Source organism: Castanea sativa, chromosome 8 (assembly GCF_040712315.1).
Source record: "Castanea sativa cultivar Marrone di Chiusa Pesio chromosome 8, ASM4071231v1".
NCBI lineage: Eukaryota > Viridiplantae > Streptophyta > Magnoliopsida > Fagales > Fagaceae > Castanea > Castanea sativa.
The window spans coordinates 7,895,122-7,914,217 of NC_134020.1; the positions used below are offsets into that span (position 1 = coordinate 7,895,122).

At 36.2% G+C, this 19,096-nt stretch overlaps 1 protein-coding gene across 1 annotated transcript in view; it reads left to right on the forward strand.

The window, feature by feature from the left end:
* Positions 1–12,709, forward strand: part of LOC142607103 (transportin-1) — a 44,256-nt gene extending 31,547 nt beyond the window's left edge. The window contains exons 19-29 of the mRNA XM_075778518.1: positions 956–1,039; positions 1,852–1,959; positions 2,991–3,092; positions 3,347–3,409; positions 3,494–3,568; positions 4,190–4,261; positions 4,345–4,469; positions 11,348–11,399; positions 11,484–11,552; positions 11,678–11,737; positions 11,878–12,709. Coding sequence (XP_075634633.1) covers positions 956–1,039; positions 1,852–1,959; positions 2,991–3,092; positions 3,347–3,409; positions 3,494–3,568; positions 4,190–4,261; positions 4,345–4,469; positions 11,348–11,399; positions 11,484–11,552; positions 11,678–11,737; positions 11,878–11,961 — 894 coding nt within the window. The 3' untranslated portion in view covers positions 11,962–12,709. The remainder of the gene's footprint in view (positions 1–955; positions 1,040–1,851; positions 1,960–2,990; positions 3,093–3,346; positions 3,410–3,493; positions 3,569–4,189; positions 4,262–4,344; positions 4,470–11,347; positions 11,400–11,483; positions 11,553–11,677; positions 11,738–11,877) is intronic.
* The last annotated feature ends 6,387 nt before the right edge of the window (positions 12,710–19,096 follow it).

The window sequence follows — 19,096 nt, forward strand, 5'->3', positions numbered from 1 at the left end:
GCCACCCCAATCACAACCATACTTCACCGCAATCACTTGACGCCAAAGAGCATCCCTTTCTTGCCCAAATCTCCATAACCACTTCCCTAATAAGGCAATATTGAAGGTTCTCAGATTCCTGATCCCCAACCCACCTGAAGAGAGAGGAGAACACACCGAAATTGTGATGGAGCAGTGTTAATTTCTTCTCAGAAGTTCATGTGTCATAATTGCAGAATTGCAGTGTGATATCCTTCTTTTCATTTTGGAATGAATGCTAATGAGTAGTTTAAATATGTAAAATTGTGATGGAGCAGTGTTAATTCAAAATGGACCAGCTGTCAACTAAAACTCCTTTGAAGATTAATTAGAAATTAGGGCCAGCCAAAAAAAATTCTGTAGTAAATCAATGTCAATCACTTGATCTGTTGATGTATGAATTTCACATGGTAACAGTCAGTTGGGTGGGAATAAAGCATGAACACTTGCGATTCCTCTATGCATCAATAGCAGCGAATAAAGCTATTGGTCTTTTAAACATAAGGAGAAGATTGGCGAATGAGCTCTAGCTCAATTGGGGCTTCCTTTCCTTATAAAGAGTAAAGTGGAGGGTAAGGTCTTGGGTTCAACACTCATTGGGTGAGTGTGTTACTTATCAATCAAAAGGGAAAATAAAAAGAGAGAATATTGGAAATCTAATATGAATCAGTTATGTAGGCTCCAGTCATTAGGAAAAAGTCTTGCTTAAGTGACCAATATCCATTCCCCTTCCTTTCTGTCTGTCTCTTTCCTAACCTCTATCATTCTAATCTGATTAAATTAGGTTCTAATCTTTTTCTTTGTCGTATTTGTTTCATTGAAAAATATAATCTTATCTTAATTGACATTACAACCAGGAGCTAGAAAAGTAAATATCTGGATTACAGCTATGAGTTGCATCAATGCAGAAGAATAATATGTTTCTTTTTCTTTCCAGGCATTGGGTACCGGATTCTCTCAATTTGCTGAGCCTGTATTTCAGAGGTGCATAAACATCATTCAGACCCAACAGTTGGCAAAGGTTTCAGTAATTTGATATCTTGATTGTTTATGAATCAGTGGTTTTGGTTTATTTATTTATTTTTGTTTTGATCATTGCTGTTACTTTATGGTTCTCTGAAGTTCTCTCTGTGTTGAAATGTTAGTGTTCTTTGTTACCTTTTGGCCAACTATATCTAGCGGAAATGGCACCTCCATCTATTGTTTGGTCTGAATTTAATGCTGACAGAAAGGTTTATTTACATCAGATTGACTTATCAATAAGGTTTATATACATTAAACTGGGAAAAAGAAGAAAAAAAAGAAAGAAAGGATAGCATATGATTGTTTTCAATTTGAGATACCTAGCCAGCATTAACTTGTTTCATTTTGGATTTTCGAAAATTCTGGTTGGGGTGGGTCTATGTTGTTTATCTTATCAATAAAAATTCACTGGAAGGTAGGCCCTCTATACCATCACTTCCAAAATAGCACATTGAGTGTATCTCACCTTCAAAATTCATACCTTTTGTCTCCAGAGATATTTGCATCCTTTGAATTGGTGAGAGCAGCTTAAGAGAAATCAATATGTGAAATTCTTAAAGAATGTATGATAAATTCCAGCAGTATCTTCATTATTCAGAATCCTGTGTACACCATTCATGCTGGTATCATACCCATGTAGTTTTTGAAACTGCAAATATTCCAAGTTTTTGTGGCATTAACGTCACTTTTAAACTGTATGGCATAACATAAACCATATAGTATCTGTTTTTTTCTCTCTTGAATTATATGGTTTCTCAAAAATCTGGTCCGTCTTGTAATTTTGCCAGACTTTTGGAACTTCTATTGCAGGTTGATACTGTTTCGGCAGGGGTTCAATATGATAAAGAGTTTATTGTATGCTGTCTTGATCTACTCTCTGGACTTGCAGAGGGTCTTGGCAGTGGGATAGAGAGTCTGGTACTCCCCTTTTTCCTAAATTTATTGATCAAGCAAAGATAGGAAATAAAGCTTAGTGCAATTCATCCTGTCTGCTTGTTTTAATTGATTTTGTTGTTTGATTTTTATTGTGGTTTTTTTTTTCCATCTGAAAATAATGAATAACCAAATTGTCTAATAAAACAGCAATAGTAATTGATCAGATTCTTGGGTGTTAAACACATATGATACGAGAACTTATGCCATAATTAGTGGGTTATCTGGTGGTGTTCTATATAATACTGACATAGGATTTTAGATTTTTCTTAAAATGATTTTACCATCGAATATGAGTAATTTTTATTTTTTGATAAGTAATGAACTTCATTAAAATTGAAAAAGGACAAAAAGATGAAAACAGCTCACACAGGCAGTGTGCTAAGAGACAAAAACGACAAAACTAAAGAGTAATGAAGGTTCAACACTCACTATATTCCATAGCTCTTGTGCAATTGAGCAATGTAGAAGAAAGTGATCAACAGTCTCCCCACTCCTCTTACAGGTGCAACGTCAATCCACCACCACCAGTTTTCGCCTCCTTCAATTATCAGCAGTTAAAATTTTCCCTAACACCACTGCCCAAATAAAGAAGCTGACTTTTATAGGAACTTTTGGTTTCCACAAAGGTTTCCATGGAAAAGGACAGGTGATTGGAGGTTGTAAGGCCATATAATAAGAGCAAGCATCGAAAACACCTAATTACATCAAATATGAGTAATTGTTGGATAAAATAGTCAAATAGGGACCTGTATGAACACTGTGGCCTATTTTCTTGCTTTAAATTTGATAGTGCCAACTTATTGTCTCCTGGGAAGAGAAATGGTTTTGCGGCCTAATGATTTTGCCAACTTATTTGTCTTCGTTGGATTGCGAGTTGTGTCATCTGTAGCAGACTTGGATTACGGCATATCTGAATGGAATGTGGATATTTCTCATGTTTTAGAGTTCTTAAATATGATATGGCTTGTACGTTGACATGGTTGATCATGCGTGCTTCTGTTACTTCTCTGCAGGTTTCACATAGTAATTTAAGAGATCTGCTTCTGCAATGTTGCATGGATGATGCTTCTGATGTCCGGCAGAGTGCCTTTGCCCTTCTTGGGGACCTTGCTAGAGTAAGTTGAAAATCTTTATCTTTTAAATGACCTAAGTTAATGCACATCCCTTGGGATGGGTTCACAACCCATGGCTTGAGCTGCTTGCGGGATCTGAGGACTTCAAGATACTGAATTCCTGAAAAAACATGAAGTAGCTAGGTAGCACAGGCAACAGGGCTAGTGGCTAAGTTGAAGCTATAGTTTTTTCTTTTAAGGTAATTTATCTATCTCAAGCTTTAATGTATACACTGCCCTTTGATGATTTTGATTAGGTATGCCCCGTTCATTTGCGCCCTCGTTTGTCTGAGTTTCTCGATATTGCAGCAAAGCAACTGGTAAGTGAAACTTATTTAATGGTATTGACTTTTGATCAGTACTCTTGACAGCCTCCTTATTTATGTAGCATATTTTCTGTACAGACTAGTCCTAAGCTTAAGGAAACTGTTTCAGTTGCAAATAATGCATGTTGGTCAATCGGGGAATTAGCAGTGAAGGTAAGTTAAGCTCTTCGTGCGCCATTAAAATTTTTAGCTTTTGCTGGTTTTAGTGTTAGGTAAATACTTCTCCACTTCCCTCCCCTGTTGGTGCCTTGGTGAGGGAAGAGAAAGGGGCTGGGGTAATAGCATTTCAACCATCTCTGTAGGGTCTGGGAGGATTATATTATTTCTACTTCGTTATTTAATCCACATCTTTCTGAGTTGGGCATACTTTATCTATAATCGACAGTATTCATGCTTTGATCTCTTTGGGTTCTTTGCAATTTGTGCCATTAAGAATTCCTTCATTTCATATTTCTGATAGTTTGCATGATCATGGACATGCATTCATATTGCAGAGATGCAATAGTTTGGAATCCTAACATTTATATGTACCTGCCAACACCGAATTTTGTGTTTGTAATGCTTTCCTGACATCCTGTAGCCTATATATCTAGTTCTTAAGATACTTATCAAAAAAAAAAAAAAAAAAATCTAGTTCTTAAGATGTAGTTATAACTACACAGGTGCTTGTTCTTGTTTCTATGTTTATTTACCATGAAGAACGCCCATGAATGTATTCACTTTGCCACTTCATTTGCTATGTCTAATTGACTTTTGATGTGTTTTTAATTTCAGGTTCGTCAAGAAATTGCTCCAGTTGTTATGACTGTTATTTCATGCTTAGTTCCAATCCTACAACATGTGGAGGTGATCCTCTTTCATTATTGTTTGGGTACATGTGTATTCTACAAATTGTGTCATCTTTAATCACATTTGTTGATGCTGAGCAGGAGGTCAACAAGTCACTCATAGAAAATAGTGCAATAACACTTGGGAGACTTGCCTGGGTTTGTCCAGAGCTTGTGTCACCACATATGGAACATTTTATGCAAGCATGGTGCAGTGCCTTGTCTATGTAAGTATTTCTGTCTGCACCGACTAAAGATACTTATTTGTGCAAATCACTGTTGTTTCTTGAAGCTACTGATGGAGGTATTACAATTTAGTTCAACTACTATCAACATGACTTTTAATTCATATGTAAATATGTAGTCCTACTAAATATTCTAGATGCTCCTTTCCTACTACATATGCTGGATGCTTGATGCAAAAATCATAATAATTATATGGAAGTTGAATTCCTTTAGGGCTTGTAACACAAGCATATTGAAATTAATTTAGGGGCATATAATTATATTCTGGATGATTAATTGGACTTGTTCTTAAAATCATTCTCTACTCATAACACTAGCACAATAAGTTTTTTGAACCTTGTAGGTCTCTGCATGCATGTACAAATATGCTACTTTGTAACAGGTAACTTTCTAGGTGGCAAAAATGATGATTTAATCCTGACACTGAATTAGCTCTTTGTAAAGTTGTTGGACAACCTGTGAATTGTGTCTGAGGGCGCCCGCACGGGTTAGCTCAATTGATTGGCCTCATGGGAACCCCCATATGAAGTCTCCAGTTCAAGTCCTGGGACTACCTTATACATGGTTCCTTTGCTGGATAATCAATGGGAAACGTAGGTTCCCTTTGTTTTGACGTAAAATGTTTTCCATATCTTTTGTTGTTTGATGCAACAAAAAATTGTTAAGTAAATTTTTTTTTTTTTTTTGGGGTAATAAATAAGTAATAAACTTAATTTCCTTTTGGTAAGTAACTTCATTTCAAAGAGAAAAAAGGTTACGCCAAGGTACACGGAAATCATTTTCATTATCAAGGAGAAGTATACCATAATGGTAGAAAATGGTTTATTCTTTAAAAGGGTAAACCATTTTTCTAGACCAATCTTGTGCCCTCTCCCCACCTCCCTCATATTACTCCATTCTTTTGTGCTGCTGCCACCACTTTCCTCCCCTCCTCTGTTACATGTTGACACAGCCCCTTCCCCCCTTACTTCCCTGCAATTACCCCCTCCTCCTGGCGCTCCACATTGCCGCCACCACCTCCCTCCTCATTGCCTTGACCATCACCTCCCCCCCTCAACTCACTTGTTGCCACCATCATCTCCCCCACCCCCCCCCCCCCCCCCCCCCCAAAAAAAAAATCCCCCCGCAGCATTGCCACCATTATGTCTCTTTGCATTGCTGCCACCACCACCTCCCCTTGAAAAAGGACAAAAAGAAAAAAGAAAAAAGAAAGATAAAAATCCCACCACTGCTGCTTACTGTCTTTTTGGGAGTGTTGGTTATAATATATAGATTTTCAGTGCTTATTTTCAGGTTCTCAACTATTAACCAAACAATAAGAAAAAATTTATTTTTCCTGAATGTATTTTCTCTAGGAAACTATTTTATGTTGAAACAAATGTAAATCAAAACCAAGTCTTAAATCTTTTGGGGGCTTGCTCCCACCCTCCTTTCCCCTTACTCTTTTGCCTTGCCTTTCTTCTCTATCTGTAGCCAAACCCCTTTGATGTTAGGAACACACTTGGGATTTCGGTTCCTTGAGGGAATCCAAGAGGGTTCTAGATATTTGGAGGCTAGGTTTTTAGGATTGGGAAGCCTCAAGGGTTTGGTTATAGGTTGGAAATGAGATGAGATTTTTGTTTGATGTGAGATTTGGTAGATTGAAGACTAGAGTTAGTGTTTAGGGCCTTGAGAATTTTGGGTATAGTATTGGAATATTGGAGTGAGGATAGTTGATGAGGTTTCTTGAAGAAATTTGCAACTAGGATTTTGGATTGCAAGTGTGAAGTTGGTTAATAAAGAGTGGATTGCATAAATATGATGAGTGATGGAAAGGATTGTGACTTCTTTGAGAGAGTCACTTCTCCAACATGTGATTACTTCGAGGAATCTCTATTCCAAGAGAACAAGAGAGAAAACAAGACTAGGGATCAAAATGACTATTCTTCTTTTAATGATCCAAATGAGAGTTCCAAGCATCTATTTATACATCCCTTGCCCTGTGTTAATTTGCCGCACATGTTTAAATCTTATTGGCTTACTAATTTAGCACGTGCTACCAAGAATTAATGTGTGATCAATGTGTTAGATGTGCTTGAACTCTAACTAAGACTAGTCCATTTACTAGTAACTAACTTGTTACTAACTAGCCTAACATGTGCCAATCTTGTAATCTGAATCAAACGAGCCCTTGGCTGACAAATCAGGGTTGATACACATGAATGGGAGTGAGGGAAGCTGCCACAGAAATTTGGGAGGATTTGGTCGAGGGACTGTTGATTGGTACTACTCTAAAGTAGGGATGGATGTATAATAAAGTGTCAAGGATATGGAGGATATCATTGTATAGAAAGTAGAAGGCTGATAAAACTGAAACTATTTTGTCAACAATAGGTTAAAATCAGTGTGTAAAAATTAATTATCACAGATTACCACTGTGTAATTCCTTTTTTATTGATTTTTTTTTCCAAAGGAAAATCATTCTTTCCCTCTATATGTTGGAGGTTATAATGTATTGTTAAATTTGATGTTCGATCCAGTTAAATTGTAAACTATAGAAATTTAGGTTAGAGAATTAAGAAGAAGGGGAAAATAAAGGGAGAGAGCAACAGTGAAGAAAATAAGGTTTAGGCATATTAGGTTAGAGAATTAAGAAGGGGAAAATAAAGGGAGAGAGCGACAGTGAAGAAAATAAGGTTTAGGCGTTAATCTGTCAGCCTCCACCTTGGAATATGTTTATATTAGGGTTTATAGCATAATTACACAAATACCCTTATTAATATGCTAATAGAACAAGTAACCGGAAAATAACTCTTAACACTCCCCCTCAAGCTGGAGCATACAAATTAAACATGCCTAGCTTGAAAGATAGTTGTTCAAAGGAGGCACGAGCTAAAGGCTTGGTGAAAATATCACCCAACCAATCATCTGAACAAACAAAGGTGGTGACAATCTGTTTCTTCATCAATAAATCCCGAATGAAGTGACAATCAACTTCAATGTGTTTGGTACGTTCATGGAACACAGGATTGCTAGCAGCCTGATTGTCACAATACTGCATAGGAACACCAACACCCAAGTTGCGAAGAAGAAATTGAACCCATAACATCTCAGAAGCAGTATGAGCCATAACATTTCAGAAGAAATGGAACCCATAACATCTCGGCTTCAGCACTAGAATGAGCAACAACATTCTGCTTTTTACTGCTCCAAGTAACAAGATTGTCACCAACAAAGGTGCAGTAGCCAGATGCAGACTGCTGATCAGAACAACTACCAGCCTAGTCAGCATCACTAAAACCTGTCACAGACAGAGGGCTTGTACAAAAGTCCTCGTCCAGGTGCCCTCTTCAGATAACATAAGATATGAAAAACAGCATTAAAGTGAGGTTGTCTAGGAGCATGCATATACCGACTAACCACACCAACCACATAAATAATGTCAGGATGAGTTATAGTAAGAAAAATTAACTTCCAAACCAAGCAGTGGTATCGACCAACATCACTAAATAGTTCACTTTGCCATCAGGTTTAAAAGTAGAATCCATAGGAGTATCAGCAGGATGAGCACCCGAGCGACCAGTTTCAGACAAAAGATCAAGAACATACTTCAGTTGAGACAAAAAAAATACCTTGAGAGGAACGAGCAACTTCAATACCTAGAAAATAACAAAGAGAACCCAAATCCTTAGTATGAAATTGCAAACCCAAATATCTTTTCAAGTCCTCCCACACTTTCTCAACTTTGAGGGCTATTATTTTTCTCCACTGGCATTTTCATTTGGGTCACCCCTTGAAGCTTTGGGAGGTAATTGGGAGCTTGGGTTCCCATGGCAAAGTTCATGGATGACAAAAGTTCTGCACAAGGTAGTACTTTTTGTTTGGACAGCTACGGCTTTGATAGTTGAGAATCTCCTTAAGGGACTATTGTAGTTGTTGCATGTCTAAGGAAAGTAGGGAAATAGTAGATAATCTTTTGCTTCATAGTTACCTAGCAAGAGAGCATTGGGCATTTGTCTTTTCTTTGTTTTGGGTTAATCAGGTGATGCCTAAGATGGTGTTAGAACTTTTTGTTTGTTGGAAAAAGAAGTGCAGTATGGCTCAAATTTGTTAATTTCATTCCAATGACCATTCCATTGTGTCTATTGGAACAGAATTTGGTACTAGTATATTCCAACATACCATTTTTGGGTTATTGCTAATATATATATATTTGTATTTAATTCAAAATAAATATACCTAGGTTATCGTCAATTTTATACCATATCAAACTGTCAATTCAAACCAAATAAACATCATCATTACGTAACAATGAAGTTAATGATATCTCTTTAGATAACTAGGATCCCAATAATATAGGATGAATCAATAACATGGCCTAATAGCACCAACTTTCAAATATCAAAATCAAGAAAAAATTATGAAAAATCATGTTAATGTTTTGTTCATGTACTGGCTGTAATCATCATACCAGTTGAAATTTATTGGAATGGACTAAAACGGGTGGGAATGGACCAGAATTTAGGCCGAGATGGAAAGCAGGGTGGGGGGGGGGGGGTTGGGGTAATTCATTCCAGTCAACTAACTAGTTTGGAATTTTCCAGCCATTCCAAATTGATAACTTTGGTATGGCTACGAGGAGTAAAATTATGATGTGGATTATTTGGACAGAAAAGAATATGAAGGAGTGTAGAGCTCACGGTGATTTTGCTTAACTTTACATGATTGGATGAAAATATTAAATTATTAAACCTAATTAATTCTTCGTTTCTTGTAGAATTTGTTAATCTTTTAAATTTTAGATTGTAATTCTCTAGGAGTTTCCTTAATACACTTACTGTGTACCAGAGTAATTTTCTCATTTCAATGAAATTATTTTACTCAATTTTTTTTCTCTTTCAGAATTGACCCCAAGGAATGTGAATTAGCCATTTTTAAATCACACACGACTCTTACTTTAAGCCTCCAAATATCAGTAACAGACAACCTTCTCCTTGACCAAGTGAATAAGCAGAAAGTGTTACATTTGGGAGAGTTAGCTTGTTGAGAAAATACTAATGAAGGGATTATGTCATTTTCTGGAACTATGTGAACTGCTTTTACAATGAAAGAAGACTCTATGAAAGACAATGATCTTTCAAAAGTCAGATTTGGTTAATCCATTTGAGCCTTCAGCCTTCGTTTATTCATACCAAAACCTTGTGAGAAGACTAGGAGTGCTTATGGGTTGGGTTTGGTCGGCTTTAGTGTGAACTCACCATCTAAATAAAAGCTTTCATGTTGGGAAAGGTCCCACCTGATGCTAATTGATCCATCAGATGAAACCGAATGCACCTCAATTTTTTTATTGTTGTGTCCAGTTGGGTTATCGGGGTGGGCTTGATAGTTGGCCCATTTTGGATGTCAAACCAACTTGAGAAAAACCCAAACCCAAACCAATCAGATCACTCAACCAAAAATCAATAATACTTCAAGAACCCAGGTACAAAAATTTAAAGGATGCAAAACTCACAATGGTCAGAACATTTGGGGAAGTAACCTGGCCATATTGGCTGTCTGCTCCTCATGATCCTCATCGATTTAACGATAGATTTGCTTTTGAACCCATTTTCTTCTGGGTACTTCGAATTGAAGCACATAGTTGCTTAAGTATTTAGAGGAAGTGAGGCAATCAAAGCAGTGTTGGTAAAAGTGTGCGAAGCATATTTGAAGAAGTGTGCCTTTTGGAGTTTTTCGATCAGCTCAATGTTCTATTTTATGAGAATTTTAAATATATATATATATATATATATATATATATATATATATATATATTAAATGAACCAAATATGAATTGTAGCCATCTGATCTTAATACTATTGAAATAAACCATTGATTTGTTATATAAACTACTATACACTAAAACCCACCACCTCCACCTTTACACATGTCCCCTTGAATTTTGTTCTTGCTACCAAAACTGCTATTTCCTGAAACTCCAAGTTCATACATGAAAGAAGAAAGTATGATTTAATTTATTTGTGATAATTGTTTAGTTACTTTAGTAGTTGCTGTTGAATATATAATGGACTGTGCACTTAGAGTCTTAGACTCATATTGATAATTACTTATCAATTGAATAAGTGATTAAGAGAATGATATAAAATGTTATATTTCAGCTTAAATGATTATTTGATCACTTGATTTTTTTGTTGCTCATTAATAATTATTTTCAAATAATCACATTATATATTTTTTTAAATGTGCGCTTCACTTCATTCTGACTCACACTTGCACTTTGTGTCTAGGCTCTAAGGGGCCTTTGTGCTTGCCTTGCACTTTTACCAACACTGGATCAATGGTCAAGGGTTGGAGAGAGTCTAAGATGTGGAGAAGTTAAGAGAAAAAGGGGGTACTTTTACCAACACTGGATCAATGGTCAAGGGTTGGAGAGAGTCTGAGATGTGGAGAAGTTAAGAGAAAAAGGGGGTGGAGGAGGGATTCCGGGAATTCTTTGGACTAATGAGACGAAGCCATGTGGGGAAAAAGGGGCTCATTTATAATTTATTCAGTTGGTTTGGGTTACTTGGGTGGATTTTCATAAAGTTCAACACCCAATTGAGAAGCTAAATTTTAAACTCAAACCTGAAACCAACAAAAACCTGAATGATTTACTCCACAAACCTAAAATCAACTGCTCCCTTTTTTTTTAATAATCAACTATGTTAACATCAGGCCGGGTTGGGTCAGTTGGTTTCACCTGGTTTTTAGGATTGTTGAACAGCCTTAGACAAGACCAATGCTTGTGCACACTTATCTACTTTGCTCTCAGAAAAATGACCCGAAAGTGCGACTATGGCTCACCCACCTTCATCTTCTGATGGTCAATTAATTTGTGCAGGATACGCGATGATATTGAAAAGGAGGATGCTTTCCGAGGTCTATGTGCCATGGTATGCCAATACTTTCTTAATGAATTTATAGTTAGAAAGTATCAGTTATTAAAATTTTGCATGGGTTTCCTTAAATGTTGTCAGGTTAAAGCAAATCCATCGGGGGCATTAAGCTCACTTGTTTTCATGTGCAAAGCTATTGCAAGTTGGCATGTAAGAATGGCCTTCCTTTTAAGATATATTTTGATGTTTTGTATTTTTAACAAAAAACCAAATGGTGTCACTTAATAAAAAATAAATAAAAAAACTCAATGGTGTCACATTTTGTACTTCTCTAGGAAATAAGGAGTGAAGATCTACATAATGATATTTGTGAGGTGTTGCGCGGTTATAAACAGGTTAGCACACATTGCTTTTGTTGGCAGCATCCTGTTTATCTACATTTATTATATTTTTAAAGATTTTCTGTGGTTAAAAATGGGGGGGCATAAATAAGACTATAATATTGATTTACTCATATGAATTTATAATTTTTCAGATGCTTAGAAATGGAGCATGGGACCAATGTATGTCTGCTTTGGAGCCCCCAGTGAAGGATAAGCTGTCAAAGTATCAAGTGTAATATGTTTCTCACAGCAGATGTTTTTTCTCTGCTGGCACTCGTTTGCAATATGTGCCTCTTCATAGTGGTCTGTCTGCCTCAGTACTGTTAGTCATCTGTGCACTGTCTGATATTTAATTGAAGTCATGGTTAACCACAGATGAAGTGCGGCCCTATTTTCTTGGGCAAAGCATTATGTTGACCTAATTCTTTGAAGCTTGGAGCTAATTTGCACCTCTTCGAAACTTCAAATGGATTGTTTGTGTCTGGACAGCATTTGATTTTAGAAAATGAAGCAATTTGTGGGTTTGGACATGGATATGGTGTACAGTGGGTGCAGCTTTCTAGGCTTCAAGATAGTGTGTTCATTTTTGGTGTCTTGTATTTACAAAAATGCTAAATATTTCTCAATCAGGCTCTGGATTGATAATTTTTTTACCTATCTTTTTCAATTTATTTGGGCTTTAAGAGTTCTCCATAGTTTTAACTTTCAGTGGATAGGGTTTGTGTCTGATTTCCACAGATTTTGTACTAGGGGTTTGACATATATATCTTGTTCAATGTCTGTAACATTTATCTTATAAAGATGGGGGGCGCAATTATTCTTGCTGCATTCAGCTGGTGTCGGATTTGAGTTCTGGCAACAATAAACTTTATAGTAACCATGAGTCTTTATGAATGATTGGAATTGTATTTATTTGAACCGAACTTGGCATTTTATTCCCTTCATTTTGTGAATAGCATATGGTACTTTTTCCTTCGCCTGATACTCTGACATTTGTGCTCTTAGTTGAATTAATTCTTTTTTTTGGCTGTGTTTTGAAATGATAAGCAGCTCCCCATCAGGGTTATGATTCTAGCGTATTCTGTGAAATAAGTACAAAGAATTTAGTAAAAGGAATTGAATGGAGAAAATCTGCGGGATTTACCATGAATGTGATGAATGTGAGAAGAGGAAGTATTATGTCATTGTGTATGGGAACACCTACAAGTATTAGCATTAGTTGAGCTAAATCAAATGTCATTTTAACTCACCAAAACTTATTTTATCTATTTTAACATGACCAAAATGACCAAATATTACTGTTTTGAAATTATTTTGCAATTTATTACTATTTTTGAAATATGTAAGGATCTATTACTAATTGAAAACTTGAGTTTTTCATGTTACTCAATTTCTATGGAAAATTTTTAAAATTTTTTAATGTAACTCGAGTTTCATAAAAAATAAAAAATAAAACGACAAATTTGAAGGCTATATTTTCAAAGAACTCGAGTCTAAACTTGAGTTTAAAAAATGTGATAGATTGCTAAATATCTCACAAGCATTGATAGATCTATACATATTTTTCCAAACAATGGGTATATGGCCATTGTGCTATTTTAACGTAGCATTTAACAATACACCACATATAAGATCTTCTATTCTTTCCTACAACACATTAAAAATAGGCAAAATTATATGGTTGGTTCTTAAAGTTTACCTACTGAGTACTATTACTCTTTGAAGTTTAAAATGAGCAGTATCAGTCTTTAAAAAGTTTTAAAACTAGGTTATAGTAGTCCTTTCATTTACTTTTGTTAGTTTGTTTACCTATGCATTTAACGGAAAAAATGAGGTGACACATTATTTTGTATAAAAAACTTATACATTGGTAAACTTTTACTTGAACCCGTTTTAAGTGATGGACTTGTCCAACAAATGATTCAAACACGCCAAACCCGACATTGGAGAGATAGAATATGATTTGAGCCTCAATCTTCATATTCTTCACTTCTCTTGGTTCCACCTCCATCTGGCGCTGCAACATAGCTCGGCCCGAAAGAGATAGCTCCGACAAAACACTATGCGTATGGAATGCTAAAATCACAAGGAGAAATGCACATACATTACCGACAATGAGAATCATAACAATAAATATTCATCCCCTCGTCAGTCCATGGCATGGCATGGCACAACGGCTCCAAAGTTCTGAACCCCTCTCCCCATTCCCATAGCCACGTAATTTTTTTATATTTTATATTTTATATTTTATATTTTTTAAGAAACCGTTCACAATTAGCAATAGCATAATGGGTCACAAATCTTGATAGATCAAAAAGAAAAAAAAAATCTCCCAACTCTATTTCACAAATCTATCCTTCACTGTTTTGTTTGTTTATATATTATACATATCCAATCAATTTCTCAAAATTTGGGAGAAATTACACTTTACTACCTTAAACTATACACTAGATTACACTTTGCATCCTAAACTATTTGAATGCACACTTTGCACCCTAAACTATGACCCTTATTATACTTTGCACCCTGATGTTAGTTTTAGGGTTAAGTTAGACAAAAATTAATAACACATGTCTTGCACATGATTTTTGCTTAGATAGTAAATTGTTAAAAGACCAAAACACACTTTTTCACAAACAATTAAAACAAAAGTTTTTTTTTCTCAACTCTTCATCTCTATCGCGTGTGCAGGTTAAGATTTCTCTCTTTCCCCAAATCAAAACCCTTAGTCTGTAACCCTAAATCCCCAAATCAAAAATATTTTCGGCTCCACCGCGACACCACTGCTCCACCACCTCAACGAAAGCCCCAAATTGCAACTTCTTAAATTACTCTCTTACTCTCTTGCTTTTCACAAAAGAAACCGTAAATTCCAAATTGAAACCCCAAAAGAAACCAATAATGGTTGGGATTTTTTATGGGTGTATTATTGTCAAAAGGTGGGTTGGGTAGGTAGAGCTTTATTTGTTTTGCAGCTTTTTGGAATTGTTAAATTATAACTTAAAAAAAAAATTTATAAAGAAATGATGATTGTTTGTGGAATATTGTACAGGATAGTATTTTTTGTTTGAATTGTTGTATTGAATGTTGTGTCATCAATTGGTCTCCAAATTCTTGGGCTGGAGGTGCGAGAACTGCTGAAAATTCTTGGGCTGGAGGCGCAAGAACTTCAACTGTTGTTGCAAGTTCTCTGTCGTAAGAACTTCAACTGCTACAATAGGATATAGTGGTGATAACAGTCAATGTGTGGTGGTGCTTGGAAAAAAACTTTTGTTTTTAATTGTTTGGGAAAATGGTGTTTTGGTCTTTAAACATTGTGCCACCTAAGCAAAAATAATGTGCAAGACATGTGCTATTAATTTCTGTCTAACTTAACCCTAAAATTAACATTAGGGTGCAAAGTGTAATAAATGTCATAGTTTAGGGTGTAAAGTGTGCATTCGAATAGTTTAGGGTGCAAAGTGTAATCTGGTGTATAGTTTAGGGTGGTAAAGTGTAATTTTCCCCAAAACTTGGAACTACAATTCACAAACCAAGTAGCATAGCCGAAAATTGATAAAAGAATTGCAAACATGAAACAATTGCACAACAATTGAATATGAACAACATACTCACCCAAAGCCTTCAAACACCCAAAATATATCTGGGTTTGATGTTTGGAATGTTTTTAATTTGGGTGTGTTGGGTTAACCCACAACTTAAATTAGGTTTTGATCAAAATTTATCATGTGTAACTTTTTGATAACCCATTTTTGATAAAAAGAGCCCAACAACAGAAAAGCCCAATAACAAGCAAAAAGATGCAAGAAGAGATTAGTAAGTAACAGTAGAAACAAAGGGCTGTAAAAGCCCAAAAGAAAGAAGAGAAAGCAATAAGGCCCAATGGGCTAGCCCAATAAGCCTATGCCATTCTCCATAAAAGTCGAACATGAGCAAATATGACGCAAGAGCAGAACGAGATAGAGTCAGACATCAACAGTAGAAATGGCATGGAAAAGAAAGAAAACAAAAGTAGGAAGCAATAAGACAACCACATTATGGTTGGAGCACTACCAACCTGTACCCAGCCAATGCAAGGGAGGTGGGCCCACGATCAAGGGATTTAGAGAAGGTGAGGTTTGGTGGGGTGGGGGAGGAAATGGCCTATTTCTGGTATCCAACCAAGGCCTCTTTTGGGAGGTGCTCTATTGGGAAGGCATCTTTACCAAAAATAGGTAGTAAATGGCTGGGACCACCTAATGCATGCTAGAGAGGTAGGTAGAGAGAGAGACCCAAGGCTTCACCCATCAAAATGAGAGGGAAAGGCTCAAGGCAGAACCAATCAAATAAGGATTTTTCGTGGAATGAGTAGTGCAAGAGAGAGAAATCATTGGGCATGACTAGGTGTAGTAGAGGCTGAGCAACCAGTAGGATAGTGAGCAGCTTTGAAGAGGTGTTTACGGCAGACAAAAATGGTTGGTGAGCAATAGGGGTAAAATAGATAAATCTCATGGGCTTTAACCAGTATAAATAGGAATGATAGCTATAAACACCTCATTTTTTATCCGATTAATAAACTTTAGTCCCCGATCCCAATGATGAGCTTGACATATCTACAAAAGGTAATTGAAGTTATTTTGATAGTTTGGAAGTAATTACAACTCAAAAGTGCTCAAATCGCTTTGAAAACGATGCTGAAAAATGACATTTGCTCATTTTTTTACTATAATTTTTTATCCACAAAGATATTTTGAGTGAGGTTTATTTCATTGGAAAGTGGACATCTTGGTCTTCAATTTGAACACAAAATTTGCCTAATTTGAATTTAACTTGAGTGAGTTATGAACGTTTGAATTGGGCCATCAGTGCTATTAGAATTAGGGTTTTTGGGGACACATGTGTACGCATGCACAAACATGTGTACGCAAGGCCCATTCCAGAACCTCAGAACTTTAGTTTTTAGGGCCCAAAGCCTCCCTTTTTGATAGGGCTCAGCCCCTAGACCCTTTGGAACGTCCAAAACCCTTTAAATGAGCTTGAAAGCCCTAATTTAAACATATAAATACAACCTTATGCCTCCAAACTCAAACCCTAGCAAGAGACATTTGATTTTTCACCTAAACTCTTCTAAAACTCTTTTCTAACTTTGATTTTTTGCGTACACAGCCACCAAGCACATTTTTGGTTCTTTAAGACCTCACTCTATTATTCATTAAGCAGAAACTATTGATCTCATTCCAAGAAACATTTTTCAAACATTCTTTCTAAAGCTTTTTCAAGAGCATCTTTTATTTTTGAGTTGTGATTACTAATGGACCATTGAATACTTTGATTCCCTGGATTATCTCATTGAATATTGCTATGTAGGCACTGAGGGGCTGGTTAAATATCAATCAAGTTGTGTTTCATAAGCAAGGTGAGTCTCTCTTCATGACTTTTCCTTAATTTGAATTTTTCTTGTGTTCTTATTGCTTTTAATTTGATTTATTTGTTTTACATGCTTAGAAATATGTTTTGTTTTGTTTAATTTTTGTTGTTGTTGTGTCTCATCATATTTTGATTAGAGAGTTGAATGATTGGATATATTATGAACATGTTTTGATGTGTTAAGTGTTGTTCTTGTTTGTTGTTAAATCTAATGCATGTTTAGGAATAGATTTTTTTTATTTTTTTATTTTTATCTTTGATATCTTTGTTGTTAGTTTATGTTTTTTGGTTATATATTAGACCCATGCTATGTTTTGTTTGATTGTTGTTTGTTGCTTGTGTAAAGTTGTGATTTCCAACTAGCTTTTGTTGGCTTTGATTCTGTGCCAATTTGGTTGTAATTAAGTCAATCATTTCCCTGTATTTATGTGGGTTTAATTGTAAGTGATGAGTGTGAGAGATTGGTGAAGAATCAAGCATGCAATGATCACCTGCGAAAAGGCCATGTGTGAAGCACATGACTAGAAGCTGAAGAGTCATGCCAGCCTGTCATTTTTAGAGTACTTCGTGAGAAAGACCGTCTCACAAGGTACTCTCGAAACTCTCTGTTTGGAAAAAATAAAGTGCGCATTCCTAAATTATTTACATATATATACCCCCATTACCCACGAAATTGTGAGGAGTCTTATCGAGAGAGAAAACCCTAGCAAAACACTTGAGAGTTAGAGATTGTCATACCCATAATCATTACAAATTCTCTTGGTTTTTCTCTACTCTTACCTCTCCATCTTCATATCTTTGAGAGGTTCTTAGCCCAAACACTTAATTCACCCAACTGTGAGTTGAGTGAAGTTTTGGTGTGTGTGGGAAGCATTGGGAGAAGCCATTGAGTGGCGGATGCAATTGGGGATCCGGATAACTAGTGAAGACAAGACTCCAAGAAGTCCATTGGTAGCAGGAGTTTGGAGGGTTCAAGTACATTGGATAGATTAAGCTTAGATGGTCTTTTTGATATTCGTGTACTCCAACTTATTCACTAATGGATCAATTTCGGCTTGGAGGGCTGCAAAGAGGTTTTTCACAGAGTACTTCGGTTTCCTTTTCGATAACATGTCTCGGTGTTATCTTATATTTGCATCTCTCTTGCCTACTCTTTAAGCTTTACATTTATCGCTTATTGTACTTGCTTATGGCTTATAGTAGTGTTTTGGTCTATTGTGCTTCATTTAATCTTGTTTCACACCTAGATAGGTTATAGTAAATGCAATTAAGCCATTATTTAAAATTTGGGGGGGGGGGGAGGGGAAGGGGGTCTAAACAAGCATTAGTGTTTTCACACTAATTGAGCTTTCAATTGGTATCAGAGCAGGTACACTTTTTGGATTTTGTTATCTGTGTGTGATCCTAGACCCCTTTTAAGATGGATAGATCTTAATCTCTCAACGCACCTCCTTTCTTTGATGGGAGTAACTATGCGTTTTGGATAGTACGTATGCGTGCTTTTCTATGTGCTATTGATGAGATCGTTTGGGATTCCGTTGAGAATGGTTGGGTGAGACCAACAACACCCAAGGCCGAGTGGGACAAGGTTGCCCTTGCTTTGGCAAATGCCAATAGCAAAGCTATTAATGCAATTTTCTATGGTGTTTCTACTAATGAATTTTACAGGATCTCTCATGTGAATACTGCTAAAGAGGCGTGGACAATCCTCGAGACTACCTATGAGGGAACCAAGAAGGTCAAGGACACCAAATTGCAAATGCTTACTACCCAATTTGAGGAAGTAAAGATGAGTGAAGATGAGTTGTTTGACTCATTCTATGAGATACTTAATGAGATTGTTCATTGCCAAGCTCAATCTTGGAGAAAAGATTGAGGATGCCAAAGTTGTAAGGAAAATCTTAAGATCCTTACCCGAAAGCTTCCGAGCCAAAATCACCGCTATTGAAGAGAGTAAATACTTGG